Source organism: Centropristis striata, chromosome 5 (genome assembly GCF_030273125.1).
Source record: "Centropristis striata isolate RG_2023a ecotype Rhode Island chromosome 5, C.striata_1.0, whole genome shotgun sequence".
Classification (NCBI taxonomy): domain Eukaryota; kingdom Metazoa; phylum Chordata; class Actinopteri; order Perciformes; family Serranidae; genus Centropristis; species Centropristis striata.
In genome coordinates this window covers 31,830,410-31,846,460 of record NC_081521.1, presented here as the reverse complement: position 1 = coordinate 31,846,460, position 16,051 = coordinate 31,830,410, and the positions used below count along the sequence as shown (strand labels likewise).

Below are 16,051 nucleotides of genomic sequence, written 5' to 3'. Positions count from 1 at the left end.
TTAACTCATTAACTTAAGATGCATTTGCAAAACAAAAGCTATGTCTTGCATCCTCTGCATAAAAAAAAAAAAAAAAAAAAAATAAAAAAAATAATTGATTTTTCATTTTAACAGGTAGGCGTTTAGCTGATTCAGGCTGCGCTTCCCGGATATGTTCAATAATGAAACTTCTGATGAAAGAGGCAGAAGCAGGTCAGACAGGAAAGACATATGACACTTTGATTAAAGTGCTACACCACAAGTGACATTTAATCAGAAACACAATAATATAACCAAATAAAGTCAAATAACCACACAAAACCAGGTGTGTTTTTACATGTTTATTCACTATCACACTAAGTGCTCCCATTTCAAGATACATCTCATTGCCTTGCTCTTATACCGTAATGTCATTTGGAGTTAACAAAGTAGAAAGAAGACAGTTTATGATCTACAAGGTGTGTGCGCCAAAACTCCGTCCACCCCTCCCCCTCGAAAAATAAAATAGAAATTAACAAAACACATGAAATATAAAGAGAATAAAGAGAAAACTGATGTCATGTGCAAGAGCCCGTCCAAAGCCACAGAGTGCTAGATGAGGTGGGTGTAGGGGTGCCTCGAAACAGCAAGGGGTTCCTATTCTGCCGACGTGACATACTCAGATTATTTTTCCAGTCAGGAGAGGCTGTTGACTCGGGTTTAGCTGTGTCTTCAGGGGGTTCTACGGTTTCAAATCTGGGGTCTCGGGGTAGAATTAGGGGCAGTGATTCAGCCTGGGGGGGGGGGCGGCAAAATGAATTCTCAATACACGTGTTGCTATTTTGGGATTCTTGGCTGACCTTTTATTTAATGAGGTGCATCATCAAAAAAACAACAGTAATGTGGGTCTGGGTTAACTAGACAGGGGTTGGAGGATGGAAGAGAGCAAGTAAAGTGGAGGGGACACAGTTGGCTGGATTAAAAGATCCCTCCTTTAGTGCTGAAGGCTTGTTAAGAGCTTGAGGATGTTTCAGAGGGACAGTGGCTGGGCTATGGAGTACCAATAGAACACTAAGGCTTAGAATTAAACTGAGCGGAGAGGTTCTGCTACTGAGAAACATCGAGAGGTCCAGTATACATGCTCCCTTCCTCCAGTGACACCCCTGTTCACACAGCCGAGCAACAGCTGGATCCCTAACACACACATACAAGTTTCCTTAAATCAGCTTACTGGGGCTATGTACACTCAGGCACAGGTTTACACAAACCACAGGCCTAAAAAAAACTGATTGATCCAATAGAGCTGACCTGGATCAACCCACCCACCCCCCAACCCCCACCTCAACGCCTCACTTAGTACACCCACCCCTGTCTCCCCCCTGTTATCCCCACCCTCCTGTGGGTGGGTTCAAAGTGGAGCTCAGCGGATGGTGTATCTGACATAGGGCACTTCCACGTCTTCGTCTGACAGGTCGTTACAGCACAACTCGAACACTAGGGCTTTCACGTGCTTGCCCAGCTTCTTTTTGGACACCTTGGTGACAATCTCCGTCATCCTGCAGGACACAGAAGAATACAATTATGACAACGAATCAAACACTCACAAAACTTTATGCGCCTCGTGCTAAAATAAGTGCAAAAACACTCACGGCAGGTCCAGTCTCTCTTTGAGTTTGGCAGCAGGCATGAAGAAGGAATAGAGCATGGACACTCCCTGAGAAAGCATGGTGATCTCCAACTTATGCTCATTCTGACAAACAAAAACAAAAATATGGCTTGGTTAATTGTACGTCGCAAACAACATGGTGGCAAAGTGCAGAGGAGTTGATGAAGACTTACTTTAAAGTAGTCCAGGAACTGTCGGAGTGTCATCTCCTCCCCATTGGGCTGCGACCCAGCAACCTCAAAGCGATCCCACAACGTCCAATCAATTTCGTAGTACTGCAAAAACAATCAGGAGTGAGGATTCATGCCAATGTGAGCCAGTCACAGAGAGGCGTCACAGACAGCACCAGCTGATTGCTGCTCTAGGCTTAAATATCATGGTACAAGTCACATGTATAATAATTTGATTTTATTGTTTATATTTCTCCTCAGCACACACCGATTCCATCAGCGTGAGAATGTGAGTTGCATTCACTTACACCCAGGCAGAGAAACTGCCTTGTGTATCAGTATTAGCATGGCTGGATCATCATCGGAGCTTCTAATGACTACATTAGTGAAACCTATTGAGCATTAATGTCGGAGTAGTTTTCTTCAGTCAGGACACATTATCATATAGACATAGACACAGCTCGACGTGAAGCTGCCTACCTTGTGTGAGGGAGCAGCAATGGGCTCAGAGAAGGCAAAGAAAGGCAGGGCCAAGTTCATGAAGCCATTCTTGAATGATTCAAGCTTCTTGTGTCCTTGGACAATCTTGATGAGCTCCAGACAAACCAGGCCCACCACTGCTGCCGTGGTTGTGGCGATGGCAGGAATGATCTTGCCAGCTATCAGTTTGCTCTGAATATGATGGTGATGAGCAACAGCATAATGAAGAAAACAAAGTTAATTATTGTTCCTTGGAGTGAAACTTGCAGTAAAAAGTTTTTTCACCCAAAGCCAATGCCAAAAAAACATGTCCCCACCTTGTGTCTGTCTGTGGGGGGAATGTCGTAGTTCTCTGCTCTCAGGTTGGATGCTGCTACGATGAAGTCCATGTGGAAGTTGGTGTCATCATCCTGTTAAACAGGGTGCACAACCGTCACAAAAACAGGAGAACTACAAGTGCAGGTTAAGCTGACATTTAGGACTAACAGCATAGCATTACAGTATAGTGATTAAAAATAAATATCAGTAGAGGATGAAAGATTATGTACCTTCTCAAAGTCAATGGCGCAGAGTTTGAACTGGTTAGACTCTGGGTTGGGCAGCTGGACCTTCAGCTCCTCCAGTCTGGAGTCATCTACATATAAACAGATGAGTTTTACATTTGTCTCTCAACATTACATTGCAATACACAGGCTATTAACAAAACATCATTCACATAAACTACTCTTAAGTGCAAATCTTCAAAAACTTGACATATTAATGCATGCTCAGATTTGCGCATCTTACCGACAGAAGAATTGCTATTCTGCAGTTCCTGATCAGATACGTGGATTTTAACCCCTGAGCGAGGGGTGAAGGGTGGAACCTTGACATCCTGCAAGATCTTGACCACACCTGCACGATCGGTGCTGCCTGGCAGGCCGTATGTCTGTGCAAACAGGTTGGCTCCAGCCATGACATAGTCCATGTGCAGCTCCTACAAAAACAAATGAATACGTACATTTTAACAAGAGCATTTCTGTTGTTATCTTGAGCCTGAATAGACTACTTCAAAGCAGATAGTGGTTGAGTAGGTGTACATAATGCATATAATAAAGCCATACTTACATTGCTAGTGCTGAAGTCTAAGGCGTGAGGACACCTCTTTGGGCCTGACCAGAAGGGGGCACCAGAGCTGGTGAGCTAAAAGACAAATAACCTTAGAATCACTAACATGAAAAAGCTGGGGTTGGGAATGACATGTCTTTCATGATTATGAGTTATCTAACCATTATGCCTTTATTATATAGAGTAACAGGGGAATGACAGGATGAGGGAAGAGCGATGAGAACTTGAAATGGCAGCAAACAGCAGTTGTGCATTTAAACTCCTCTCCAACAGGGTTATTTCATTGTTATATGTATCAACTGAGTAGAACGCACCATTAATCACGCCTCAGAGTCACTCACAAACAGCTGGGTTGAACAGTTAGCAACATCACAAAAAGCACCCAGTTATTACTGCTCTTCGCAAAATTGCATTAAGAGCAAGCTAAACGTCTTTAAATGGAACATTTATTTCTCCTCAGCACACACTGATACCATCAGCGTGAGAAGGTGAGTTGCACTCACTTACACCCAGGCAAACACACCGTCTGCCTGGTGTATCAGTATTAGCATGGCTGGATCATCATCGGAGCTCAAGACATCTAATGACTACATTTGGTGGCATTTCAAAGATGACACTTAACCAGACAGCAAGCATTCTAAGTCAACAGTGATATTCATCATGCAGCAATTTCAATATGTACCTGCTCTGGGGGGAAGTTGTGCAGTAGCTGGCGGATGTTGTTGCTATATTGGCACTGCCAGTGGTTGCGTGCCCAGGCTACACAGTCAGCCCAGCTGTGGGGGCAGTCTGTGACGAGAGTCTTGTAAACAGCTTCCAGCACTTCCACAGGCTGAGCTCCAGGGAGTTTCAGAGTACGCTCCATGAATTTAGGATCTCTGCAGGGAGAATGATAGTAAACCTCATAAGCTGGTTACAAACATGTGAAGAACAATCACTTTTTGTTCGCCCAGCAAGTTTAAGAATCATTTTAAGCATAGGGCCTTATTTTAAATATGCATTTATAGCATGAAGTACCACAAAAGTGTCATATCAAACCCTAGAATTTGTGGGACCATGCTGAGCCCTTTTACAGATTAATTAACAGTCATGAGGAGAGTACTGAAGTGATCAGCAAAAATTCCACTAACATTTGACAGTATCACAGGCTCCAACTATTAAATTCATAACGGAAAGAGCATGTTATACGTAGATAACTACAGAATGTAGATATCATAGGGGTGTGCCATATCGTATCGTTCACGATTATACCGGTATATTTTTTTTATGGGTAAAAAAAATGCATATCACGATATTGGCAACATTCCTACTTATTGATGTAGTGGTGTAAGGATTTCCTATTAATTACCTAAACTGTGGCAGCCCGCTATAGTATCATGTGCTGCGCTAACGTCACATTTCAAGCTACTGAAAGTATATCTACACTATTCATAATATCAAGTTATTTTGCGTTTTGTCTCTGCTCAGCAGAGTGTCTGTCACCCGACCCGCACCTCTCCATCCTCCTCCGAGACATGCGCGCGCATTCACACATTTGAACACACGAGCTGAATACAGCAAGCTGCCGTGCCTACTCTCTGTGTACATCTGCATGCGCTGCCAATCTAAATCATATCAACCCGTCCGGTCTTGTCAGAGGTCCAAACGGTCCAAATACACTGTTGCATTATGCTGTTCATTAGCCGCGAGCAAACATTAGCTAACAATTAAAGTTGTTTTGGTTTTAATCACAAAAAGCTACTATTACTTCCTGTCGCTAAACAATGCCGCTTTCAAAATAAAAGCACAGAATCCACCTCCGATTTTACAAGAAGACTGTCAAAATAAGATGCCTTAAATAAATCATAGAAGAACCCTTATTCTCCTTTACAATAATTCATTAAAATAGGCAATGATTAAGATCAGTGTATATGATGGAATAGTGGCATTAGAATGTGTTTGGGCTTTTATGAAAAAAATGTCTCTAGTCCACACAGTCTGGCTGCTCCATGCCCTAGTGGAAAGCCCTGTTGACTGAAAAAAAAAATGTAATGCGAGTTGTTTGGGTACATTTAGCTCTCAAAATGGACGAGATTGATTGTACTATAAAATGTACAAAATTTTCTCCCGGGGGCCCCCGGACCCCCTAGATGGTTATTTTTTATTATTTGCTAATACTCAAGAGACGAGAGTAAATTTTTTGTATTTGGCAACTGTTGAGATTAGCAATTTACACTAAATTTAGATTTATGATTGATTTTTATTTTGTTGCACGATTTTTATTTATTTATACAGACTAAAAAATATTTTTCTATATATTTTTCAGTATTTTTTAATATCGTCAAGTATATCGTTATCGCAAAAACACTCTGAAATATCATGATAATCTTTTAGGGCCATATCGCCCACCCCTAAGATATCACATGGTCACTTTGGTATGACTGAGAGGCAACTCACGAGAGGTACTGCAAGGAATTCTCTGCTGGCTGTTTGAATAGTCCTTCAAACTCATCGCGGGCCCACTAAACAAAGACAGATCAATAGTACAATCAATTAAATACATTCAAAACTACAGTATATATATGCAAAACTAAAAACTGGTTCTTTCAGACTGAGGTAATGTCATTATAGAGCGCTGGGAAATAATGACTGTCTATATTTAATCATATTGTGAGAAAAGTGTGTGTGCCCACGGACCTGCAGTGTGTGCTCAATGGCATTTGGGAAGTTCTTGAGGGTACAGATGGGGATGGACTTCTCAGGTGGGTCTTGGCTGGAGCTGTATGACTCTGTGAGGAAGGGGATCACAACCTGGACATTGCCTTTGGTACCCAGAGTACCGGACTCCAGTAAGGGCTTGCGGTAGTACACGCATCTCCGATCCATGTACATACCTGCACAAAGCACCCAAACACAAGGCAGAAGAAGGAGCTTAAATAAAGTGGGTTATTTATAGTTTAGGTTTCAAGCACTTCTATTAGGTACAAGACCGGTAAAAATATTTTAACTTTCTCTTACGTGCATCAACATTGTCCAATGCATTTGCCACTCCATCAAGGCTTTCAAAGAAGTCGTCGTCATAGACCCTTTCAGTGTCTGGGCCCACCCTGTTCTGATGACCTGTGATCCTGATGGAGGGGTTCATCTGCTTCACTGCAGCAGCAGCTGTGTCGCTCTTCATTTTCTGTCACCACATGTATACAATATTATATTATAGTGTCGTTTTCACTTTCTGATGAAACATAAGCTGTTAAAAAAAACAGTTAACAGTTGATTACTCTATTATCAAATTTCTATGCATTATAAATAGTGAAGGAAATATCAATAAAAAACATTCCAACAGTAATTATGGCTTACAGCACATGTCTGGCAGTTGCGGGTTCCTTGAACCAAATTTGTTCTGTAACATAATGTCACCCTTGAATAAACTGAGGCAAACAGTGCCATGTGTCAGTAATATGGTTTCAATACCAATCTGTACCTTGAAAGGTCACTGCATTTAATTAAGCACTCCATGAAATAACTAATACAACAACGAGCCATTATGAGCCCAGGCATTCAGTTTCCTCCATTTCATATTGTATCATAACATCATCGATCCGCAGCATTTAGAGAAAGTGCACTCAGAAGCAGTTATAATGAACAGGAAATCCATATGCAGCACTGCTCGGAAATGGAAATGGTCAAATTAATGCCGTTTCACACTACACAACTTTAAAAAGTTGCTAGATCGCTGTAAATTTCCCACAACACAAACTGCTGTCTTGCAATGGTCTTGTGGTTGTGGTTTTTTAGACTACTTGGCTGACTGACTGGCGACAGGTTACACACTACAAGATCAGTTGTCAAGCTTGTTGAGGTTGTCATTGGCACTCGTTTACACAATAGCCTGTTTCAACACGACTTACTAGGTCCTTGTTAGATTTGTAGTACAGACCGAAGTTCATATTAGCACAATCTTTTGTAGTTTTGTTGCCTAAATATAACATTGGTTAGGGGGTTCAGCCAGACATACAGCCTGCAGTGGGTTGAACAGGCGATACCATTCCCAGGTTTCCCCTCAAACTGTGTTGAGTTCTAATTGGCTGCAACTCCAACACAAACTCCCGACACATGTCTTTGAACAGGTCACAGTGCCGATCACTCTCACAGGACCGAGCACTGATCTAACGCCAACTTGCCCCTGATCCTGGGCTTTTGTCAGCGAGTTCCAAAAATAGTCAGCGAGCTGAACATCAGGGCTCAAGTCTTGTAGTGTTCATTTTTTTTTTAACCTTGTAACAGGCAGGGTTAAGCAAAGATGATACTGACCGTAACGTCGGAGGGTCTGAAGAGGAACTGTCTGTTGAGGTTGGACTTCTCTATGGTATCCATGTCTGTCACAATGACCTCACCCTCCCCAGATGCCAGTCCAATCATGGCAAAGTTTTTCAACAGCTCGCAGCCAATGGCACCAGCTCCGACCTCGAAAAATAAAACCCCACTCAGTGAGTAAAGCTATTCAAGTTGTACTGCATGTACCACTGCTTAATAAACACCATCTATTAGCATGCTGGAAAAGTCCAAGTATTATACTACACGGACAGACCATGCCTGTGATACTCCAGGTAAGAAATATGAAATATAGCAATGTCAGAGAAATGTAGAGCTGCAACATAGTCAACTAATCAATTAATCTATCAAAGGAAAAATAAATCAGTTTATTAATAAAGTTATTTTACAAATAAATATATTAAGCTTTCAGTGAAACACTTCCTGCATTTCTCAGTTTTATATCATTAAAAACAATAATATCTTTAAGTTTTGAATGACAGAACAAGATATTTAAAGAAAAACCAACAGTACATAGTGGTTTCTATAAAAATACCTTAACCAAATACTTTCTTAAACTCTACTATACTGTTTGGCTTTGGCTACATAGACAATGCTTGATAGTAGGGAAAAATACATTTCAAATTTGTGCCTTGAATAGGACTTTCTTGACTACAAGGGAAACATGGATTATTACCAGACTATCATGTAAATCTGCCTTAGCAACAGAAAGCCAGAGGAGGTGTTGGAAAGTTTTCCCATTGGCTGACTCACCAGGAAGTAGCGCTGTTTGGCAAGCATATCCTGCAGCTTGGTGCCAAAAACTGCAATCTGCCCATCGTATCGACAGTTCCTCTGGGAGAAAGAGATAGAGGCAGAGAAAAAGGTTCAACACCATCGTTTATTATGATCACATGCATCTATCCTTGGTGTTAAGTGTTTGATGTGCTCTGAACACCTACAGGAGCACACTCTTCCTCTGTGAGCTCCACTCCTTCCTCTTCAGCCAGGCACTCCAAGGCATCAAAATACAGCCACTGCATTATGGGCATGAATTTTCCTGTGCACGCCTAAAAGAACAACAAGCATATCAAAACCATTTTTGAAGAGGCATTTATGACAGACAAAGAAAATTAGGTTTGGCTAAATAAGTGCAGTACATGTCTATGGCCCTGTTAAATCGATTCTGTTTTCCAATTGAAGCACATTTAGTAATCAGAACGTTCATAATCAAGTGGTGGGTGAATACAATTTAAACAAGAAAATACCATATTATAATGGTAAGGAAAATCCCAAAACTCCAAAACACAGAATTAACAAGACCTTGTTACATGTCCAAACATGTCTAATCAGAGATAACAGTAACTCCACAATAACACTGATAATCAATTTCCTTAATTGAAGAGTAGTATACCAATACAGGACAGAAAATATATATTTTTTTAAAAACAAACGCATAACTATATCTGATACTTTAGGACTGAATCCACTAACCTTCATCACTTCTTGTGCAGCAAGACCTCCAATGAAGGCATTGACAGGCGCCAGGTCACCGGCAGCAACATAGGACAGCTTTTTGATAAGAGCTTCATCCAACTGCTCTACTTTAGCTGAGCCTGTCTGGGCAGCGTTCACCTCTTTGGCTAATGCCAATAGCTCATCACCATCAGCCTGGGAAACAAAGTTCAGTATGTTAAACGCTAAAGAAACTCACTAGCTGAGCCACTGTGGGATCTAAATGATAAGGATTACGGTTTTACCTGGTTCCAAGGTGCAGGAAGGTGGTTGTGCTTCTTCTGGAAGGCGTGGATAGCCTGGAAGCCCACATGGAGCTGTCCTGGACGCTCGAACTTGGCAAAGTCTGTCAGCACAAACTCTGGCTCAGCCATGGAGGAAGAGATAGATTTCTGCACAAACAGTCAAATAAAATAGTGAGGTTGGACTCATTTTCCACCGGTGACTGCATCAGCAGATAATGTGGTGGCACCAGTATTGCCAAGAGATTAGATGATGTGTTTCCGATTAGTGGTAATGAGGAAAAAAGAACATAAAATGTGTGTAAAATTCACACTTCTATGGTCTAGAATGGATTTTTTCCACCCCAAAATGGAAGTTGCTGTTATGTCACTATGACATAACTTCATGTGGAAAATGGCAGCCACTTACAAAAGCAATCTTCTTGGGCATCTTGACCTGGGAAACGATTCCTCCCCTTACATAATCTGTAAAGCCAGCTGTCTCACAGATGCTGAAGGTGTAGGGACCTGGACAGGAAATAAGTAAATTAATGTCAATTTGTAAGAGTTGAAACCAGACCAATCAAAACATGTATTTTTCTTACATATATACAAGTCTTACCCAGAACTTTAATTTCCACTGGCTGGCAGCCATTGAGCTCTGTCATACCCTGAACCTCTGTGAAGGTGACAAAGTCTCCACTCTCAAAGCCGTGACGAGCTTCATCCAGACATGTCACAACCCCTGGATTGTCCTGGAGAACAAAGTTATGCGTCAACATTAAAGTTATCTGAAGTGTATTCTCATTCCCAACAGCAGCATTTAGTAGGTAAAACCATTTGGCCAGATGTAATGACTAACCTTGGTGATCATAGAAATCATGGCACTCAGCGGCTGCTCTCCATTGGTATCATACACTACCATCTCCTCACCAAAGTCACAGAAAAGCTGGCTGTAAAACAAAGCATGTGAACAGAAACATTAGACTGACAGACAGGCAAACACTTCTTGTGTAAAGGTAAATGAACACAAGCCAGAATCTTACCCAAACAGACCACGTGTGTCTGCAACAATCAGCTTGACTCCCTTGTTGTGGCAGAGCTCCCCAACTTGCTGCTGCTCTTCGATGGAGGAGTTAGTCAGTACTACCACCTAAGAAACAAGAAGAGACAAATTTAAACATCAACTTTACTTTCCATTCTGCAGCTGAATTGAATGGGGCGCCAGCTTTGACTTATACCTGGAACTTGGTCATGTAATCTTCGGTGAGGGCTCCGGTGTAGGCGGTCACGGGAACATAGTTGTTCAGCTCAGCCAGACGGTGCTGACTCACCTCTGCTCTGTTCTTTCCCAGGTCTTCCTCCCGAAGGTAAAACTGACCACACAATATATAGAATGTCAGGGGAAAACCGATATCAAGTCAATTAACCAATAAGTGCCAAATATGGCCGTAAAGGAAAATAAAGACCATGTCCAAGTAAGACACATTCATCATTTTCAGGTAATTTTGGAAGGATTCTCAAGCTACACTGAAATATGAATATACAGAAGACCACTAAATCTTTCATATCTGTGCTCTTTCAGTTGGCTGAGAAATTGGGGCAATTATAGCTATCATTTAGTAAAGAAAGAAAGACAAAATGTAGTCACTCCACTTTTTCTAAGCATTAGGATCTGTTCAGTCACATCCTAATCTACAATTATTATTTAGTAAGTGGCTGTACTGACATTCACAATAAGCATTGCAATAAGCAGAGTTGAAGGTGACAGTTGGCTTCCCCACAATTCTGCTGACACACCCCCAACATGTCCATGCAGATATATGTCAATGGTTAGAAAAATGTGATCCAACTAGAATGTTTTGATTTTAATTTTGTTACGGTCTTCAAAAAAACTGACTGAATGTGGAAGAAAGGCTAAATTAGAGAGGAAGAAATGGATTTTCAAAAATGTAGTCAAGTGTGGCGATCGCCAGAGATTCAGTGGTTTATTAAAGGCCACTCTGCATATTTATGTCACTTACTTGACACGCCATCCATCTTTAATACAAATGCTATTCAGATAAGCTTGAATGAGAAGGAAAACTGGGGCAAATACCAGTGGCTGAGTTTAACCTTGGACTGTCGCAAACATTTCTATTTCAGACTGGGGGCTCACAGCATTAATACACTTCTATAAGGTCACAAAAAGGTTTCTGCAGTGCCTCCTGAACACCTGAGCAGTCTATTCACACGTGCATCTGTCTGGTCAAAAATAGAAACATCAGAATTCAGAGCCACTGTCTGATAGACCTCAACAATCTCTCTTTAATGATGTCCTAAAACAGGCTTTAGCGATACTATGATTATGACCCAGGGAGAGGCCACCCACTGATAAATCTGGGTCAGCCCATCGTAAGCAAGGGTGGGGGTGGCTGCAATACTCTTTTGGATGGCAACAATAGAACACGAGTGACTCATAAAACAGAGACAACTACACGGCACTACACTTTGAAATCAGGCTCAAAGACTATGGCACACAGGATTAAGCCCCAACAAAACGCAATGGCTGAGTTAACCAATGTCTCCCTGACTGAATAAAAGAAAAGAAAAATATGACAGCTGCAAAACTGCAAATGCTTCCACACACCTGAGAGGAGAGGTCTCTCCATTCTGCAACTCCTTGGTCGTGCACAGTGACACTCCTGACTCCTCCTAGGATGACATTCTTGGCAATCTCCACTCCAAGACCTCTCATACCAGAGATAAGGACATTGGAGTTCTGCATGCGCTTCATAGCATCATGGCCCAACACGTAACTACAGAAAGAGAGGAATTACCATCAGCAAAGCTATGCATTCTTTAAAAACCAGCCCAAAATAATAATACTCAGTATTTGTCATTTTTCCTCCATTAGGACTAAATTTCAACAGAAATCAAACTTACAGTTGTCTGGAGTACAGGCCTTCATCGATCTCAGCATCATTGCCATTCTTAGCCATGCCCTGGGGAAACACAAAGATGGCTTCCAATCAGTTAATGTAACAAGTTTTATCAAAAATGTATATAGTGTATGTGTAAGTGCTTACGTTGGCAGGTGTGTGGGACAGATCAGTTCTGACAGAGTTAGAGGAGGAGCAGTGGGATCCCGTCTTCGTCTCTGATCCTGACAAGCGACGCTTCTTGGACAGCGGCGAGCTGGACATCTGTGCATCAAAACATACTGTTAAAGACTGTAATATGAGATACAACAAGCTGGCTAATGTAGGTAGTTAATACTTAACCTGTAAAAGTATAAATAACAATTAATATATAGATAATTTAATTTTGACATCTTCAATGAGTAATTAATCAGAGTCAACCAAGTATCCAGGTGTTTGTATTTCATAGAGGTTACATTTAGCTCAATGCTACAGTTTCAATATTATGAATATCCAAGCTAAATGCTACCCAGTCCCCCTTCATGTTGAAGAGAGGATTCCTAGTCTAGGGAGCAGCTGGGCTGGCTGCACGCCAAACACAAATCTGCTAGAAAACGAACTGAGCCTGGTAAGGGATGAATAGCAGCATTATCAGTTCTTTTCATGCTCAGAGACAGGGCTTGCTTGTTTATGTACTTCTATTGTTCATTATACCGGTATTCAAGGACCGCCAACATGGTTTCAACAAAAAGAGCTGAATCATTAAAACTTCACTGCGGTAAAGTGAGCAACACCTCACGGTGGCCTGCAGGTGAGGATACAAGGGCCATTCAATGCCGTAGGAACCATCCTCTAGATTAAGAAATGAAAAGGGCGTTGGCGAAAATTACCCTTAAAAACATTAAAGTAACGTTGCAATGTGATTTACGGATAATCCGGACAAACCCTGTCACTTCGGGAAGTGAAACAAGCCGCAGTATCTCGAGCACATTCCCACCGACACAATTTCCGCATCCAATGCCGTTAAACTTACCTATGTTCGGTCCCAAAAGTCAAACTTAACCGTTTATACGCCTTGCAATAACTTCACCACAATAAAGGGCGTTGGGCGAAGCCCCCAACAAATAATGTTACAACCAGCTAAAATAAAATGTAACGCTACATTTTACTGTAACCAGAACACTCGCTGTTCGTCAAAAATGAAAACGAAGGCATCCGGCATGATACAGCAAAGCACTGTGGCAAGTGCGGGTACTGTGCTTTACCCAACCTCATACATGTCTGGTAACGAACCATTTTAGGCTTTAAACGGCTCAGAATAGGTACAACAAATGTCAGTTAACAACACCAAGAGGAAACAGATTAAGTAGGTTGCGTGCTACTAATCAGTTAAGTGATTTGGCAAAGTGGACAGAGTCGGAACATTAATAACTTAGAGGCAAGAAAACACCAGCCTATCCATTAGCAGCTCGGCCTAGGCCTACATTTCCCTCAGTGCGGAACACAACTTTACCAGCTAGCAGCTGCAGCTACATTCAACCTGCTCGCTAAAGACACCAACGGGTTGATTTTGACAGCGGGCGATCACAGCTCGTCTATTCACATGGAGAAATGTTTTAACACAAAACGAAAAACACAATCCAACTTTATCGCTCAATGTATGCATTTTTTACGAATGAAAGACTAGCCATTACACTCGTGCTCCATTGATTTCTCTTTTCTTACCAATAATCCTTCTCGGTCCCTTCCCAATGCGAACCCGCTCCTCTCCCGCTGTATCTAGATGTCAGTAGTAACGATGATTGTAAATTCGACGGTTCGTACAAAGAAAAGAAACGAGATGCGGGATTAGGATGGTCTGCACTATATTGTCGAGTCACTATGTCGTTGTGCCGAGAGTCTCTTCTATGTAATTGCGTTGCTGGCTTTGCGACTGCAGACGGGAACAAAACCAAAATGGCAGATGGGGAGAAAGGGGCGGAGGAGCTGTGACGCATGGGCTGAAATATTGAAGAGGAAAGGGTGGCTCTGAGCACGCTGCGCTCACATCATTGGCTGCTAAACATAAGCCAACGAGCATTCATCCCGCCCCTGCAACCAGAAGATGCATGCCATGTATATTACTGTACAATGAACTGCAGGACCACCAGCAATTCATGTAAGAAAAATCTTGCAATTCTTCTAAAAACGCGCAGAGAGCATGTCTGACACAAGTGCAAGAACACAAAGACCCAAGCACGGGCAATTTTATGATATTTTCAAAGTAACGACCCGCCTATCGGTGATGCATGGAATCCAACAATAACAGCATCTTTGTTTCAGGGATCGATTAGCGAGAAGTCACCTCGTTGTAGAACTAGGCTGCATACACAAAACTTGTGCCACAATGCATCGAAGGAAAAAACATCTTAGGGTTTAACCAAATGTGACATATTCTCACTGAAACGCTGATGTATTGTGGTTTGGAGATTATCCATTTCCCGAGTTCAGCTAAACATATTCTTAGTCAACTGTGATAGTGCTCCAATGATAACTGAGACAGGTACAACATTAGGGAGCCTACTGGCGAGCTCTAGTGATGCTGATCGTCTGGGCCCTCAGTCACATTGAGGTTAGGGGTGAGCATTCCTTGCAGAGGAGGAGTATTGGGGGAGGGGGTGCCTGGCAAATGACAAAGGCCCAGGAAAAGAGTGGGCCGCATATTCTCGGGTACACATGTCGTGGGGATCCCCATTCTTATCCTGATACTGCGAAATGATCAAAACACTATTTTCCACCATTCTATCCGAGCTGTGACGTGTGAATATCACTAATGTCACGTTAACAGACCCCCCAACTTGGCACTCTAAGATAAGAACCCGTTACTGTGGTAACATCGATTGTCGTCCTATGGCTACGTTAAAAGGAAATACGTTAACATTCCATGTATCGAGCTGAAATATTGCCAGTTGGTCCTAACAAACGTTGCGTGATGCAAGTTAGCTCGTGTCTGCCTCTGAACATTGCGTCCATCTAATGTTTGTAGCCAACTAGCTCCCCAGCTACTGTTAACGGTATTCATCACAGAACGTTAACTAACGGACCATTCTCGTGCACACAAAATGTGCAAATTCCAGTTTAGAGTTAACGGGTCCGTGCCAGTGCTTCTTAGCTACAGTTAGCCGAGGCGCACAGCTGAAATGGTTCAGAAAGCCGACAGCAACTAACCTTAACGACTACCAATAACGCAGATCAAACGACTGCGTAGTTGTTAGCTTATGTGTAGCTAGCTTTGAAGCTATCTAGCCACCCAACGACTTTTTCCCACTTGTGCCGCTATGTTAGCTGACTAGGCTAACGTTAGCCAACTAGCTGGGGCTAACACTAACAAGACGAGAGCTTAACACAAGTGTGCAGAACTTACCACATCCGATATTACTCCGCCTGATCTGTAGTATTAAAATCGGCTTGTATTTAAGCAAGAAAACCTAACAAACAATGTGACAAATCAACACTGCCGCTGATTGCAAAGTGAAAAGTGTGTCAGGGTGGCGGGCTCTGTGTGAGTTTTTCCGCTGGACGGCTGCCTGCCCGGCTGTTCCAGAACCGTTTCCCCTCACTCTATTTCAGTTGAAAGCAAAGCAGCAACATGTGCACGTTACAGACAAAACCATCTCTTCTGTCCAGAGGGTTCACTGAAAAGTGAATCGAATGGTTTTATCGCGTATTCATTTAATCTATTCTCTTTAATGTTCAACCGCAACA

At 42.2% G+C, this 16,051-nt stretch overlaps 1 protein-coding gene and 2 non-coding genes across 4 annotated transcripts; all 3 read right to left on the bottom strand.

Moving 5' to 3' along the window:
• Positions 1–305: 305 nt before the first annotated feature.
• uba1 (ubiquitin-like modifier activating enzyme 1) lies at positions 306–15,899 on the bottom strand. 2 transcript variants are annotated; one of them, XM_059333204.1, is made up of 26 exons: positions 15,711–15,899; positions 12,476–12,592; positions 12,333–12,391; positions 12,037–12,205; positions 10,649–10,783; positions 10,454–10,560; positions 10,270–10,360; positions 10,030–10,162; positions 9,838–9,935; positions 9,432–9,578; positions 9,166–9,342; positions 8,634–8,741; positions 8,446–8,526; positions 7,672–7,824; positions 6,379–6,544; positions 6,058–6,254; positions 5,818–5,882; positions 4,064–4,259; positions 3,382–3,456; positions 3,061–3,250; positions 2,823–2,908; positions 2,592–2,684; positions 2,275–2,466; positions 1,798–1,899; positions 1,608–1,708; positions 306–1,514 (listed from the first exon to the last, which is right to left on the bottom strand). In XM_059333204.1, exons 2-26 carry the CDS (start codon positions 12,590–12,592, stop codon positions 1,379–1,381), a joined length of 3,174 nt encoding a protein of 1,057 aa, XP_059189187.1. In that variant the 5' UTR covers positions 15,711–15,899; the 3' UTR covers positions 306–1,378. The 2 variants fall into 2 exon arrangements, with proteins under 2 accessions (XP_059189187.1, XP_059189188.1); XM_059333205.1 differs by lacking the exon at positions 15,711–15,899 and adding an exon at positions 14,033–14,271.
• LOC131972426 (small nucleolar RNA U6-53/MBII-28) lies at positions 2,047–2,161 on the bottom strand. The gene has a single exon (XR_009394483.1). It is a non-coding gene; the product is annotated as a small nucleolar RNA U6-53/MBII-28 (small nucleolar RNA).
• On the bottom strand, positions 3,833–3,951 carry LOC131972424 (small nucleolar RNA U6-53/MBII-28). The gene has a single exon (XR_009394481.1). It is a non-coding gene; the product is annotated as a small nucleolar RNA U6-53/MBII-28 (small nucleolar RNA).
• Positions 15,900–16,051: the final 152 nt, after the last annotated feature.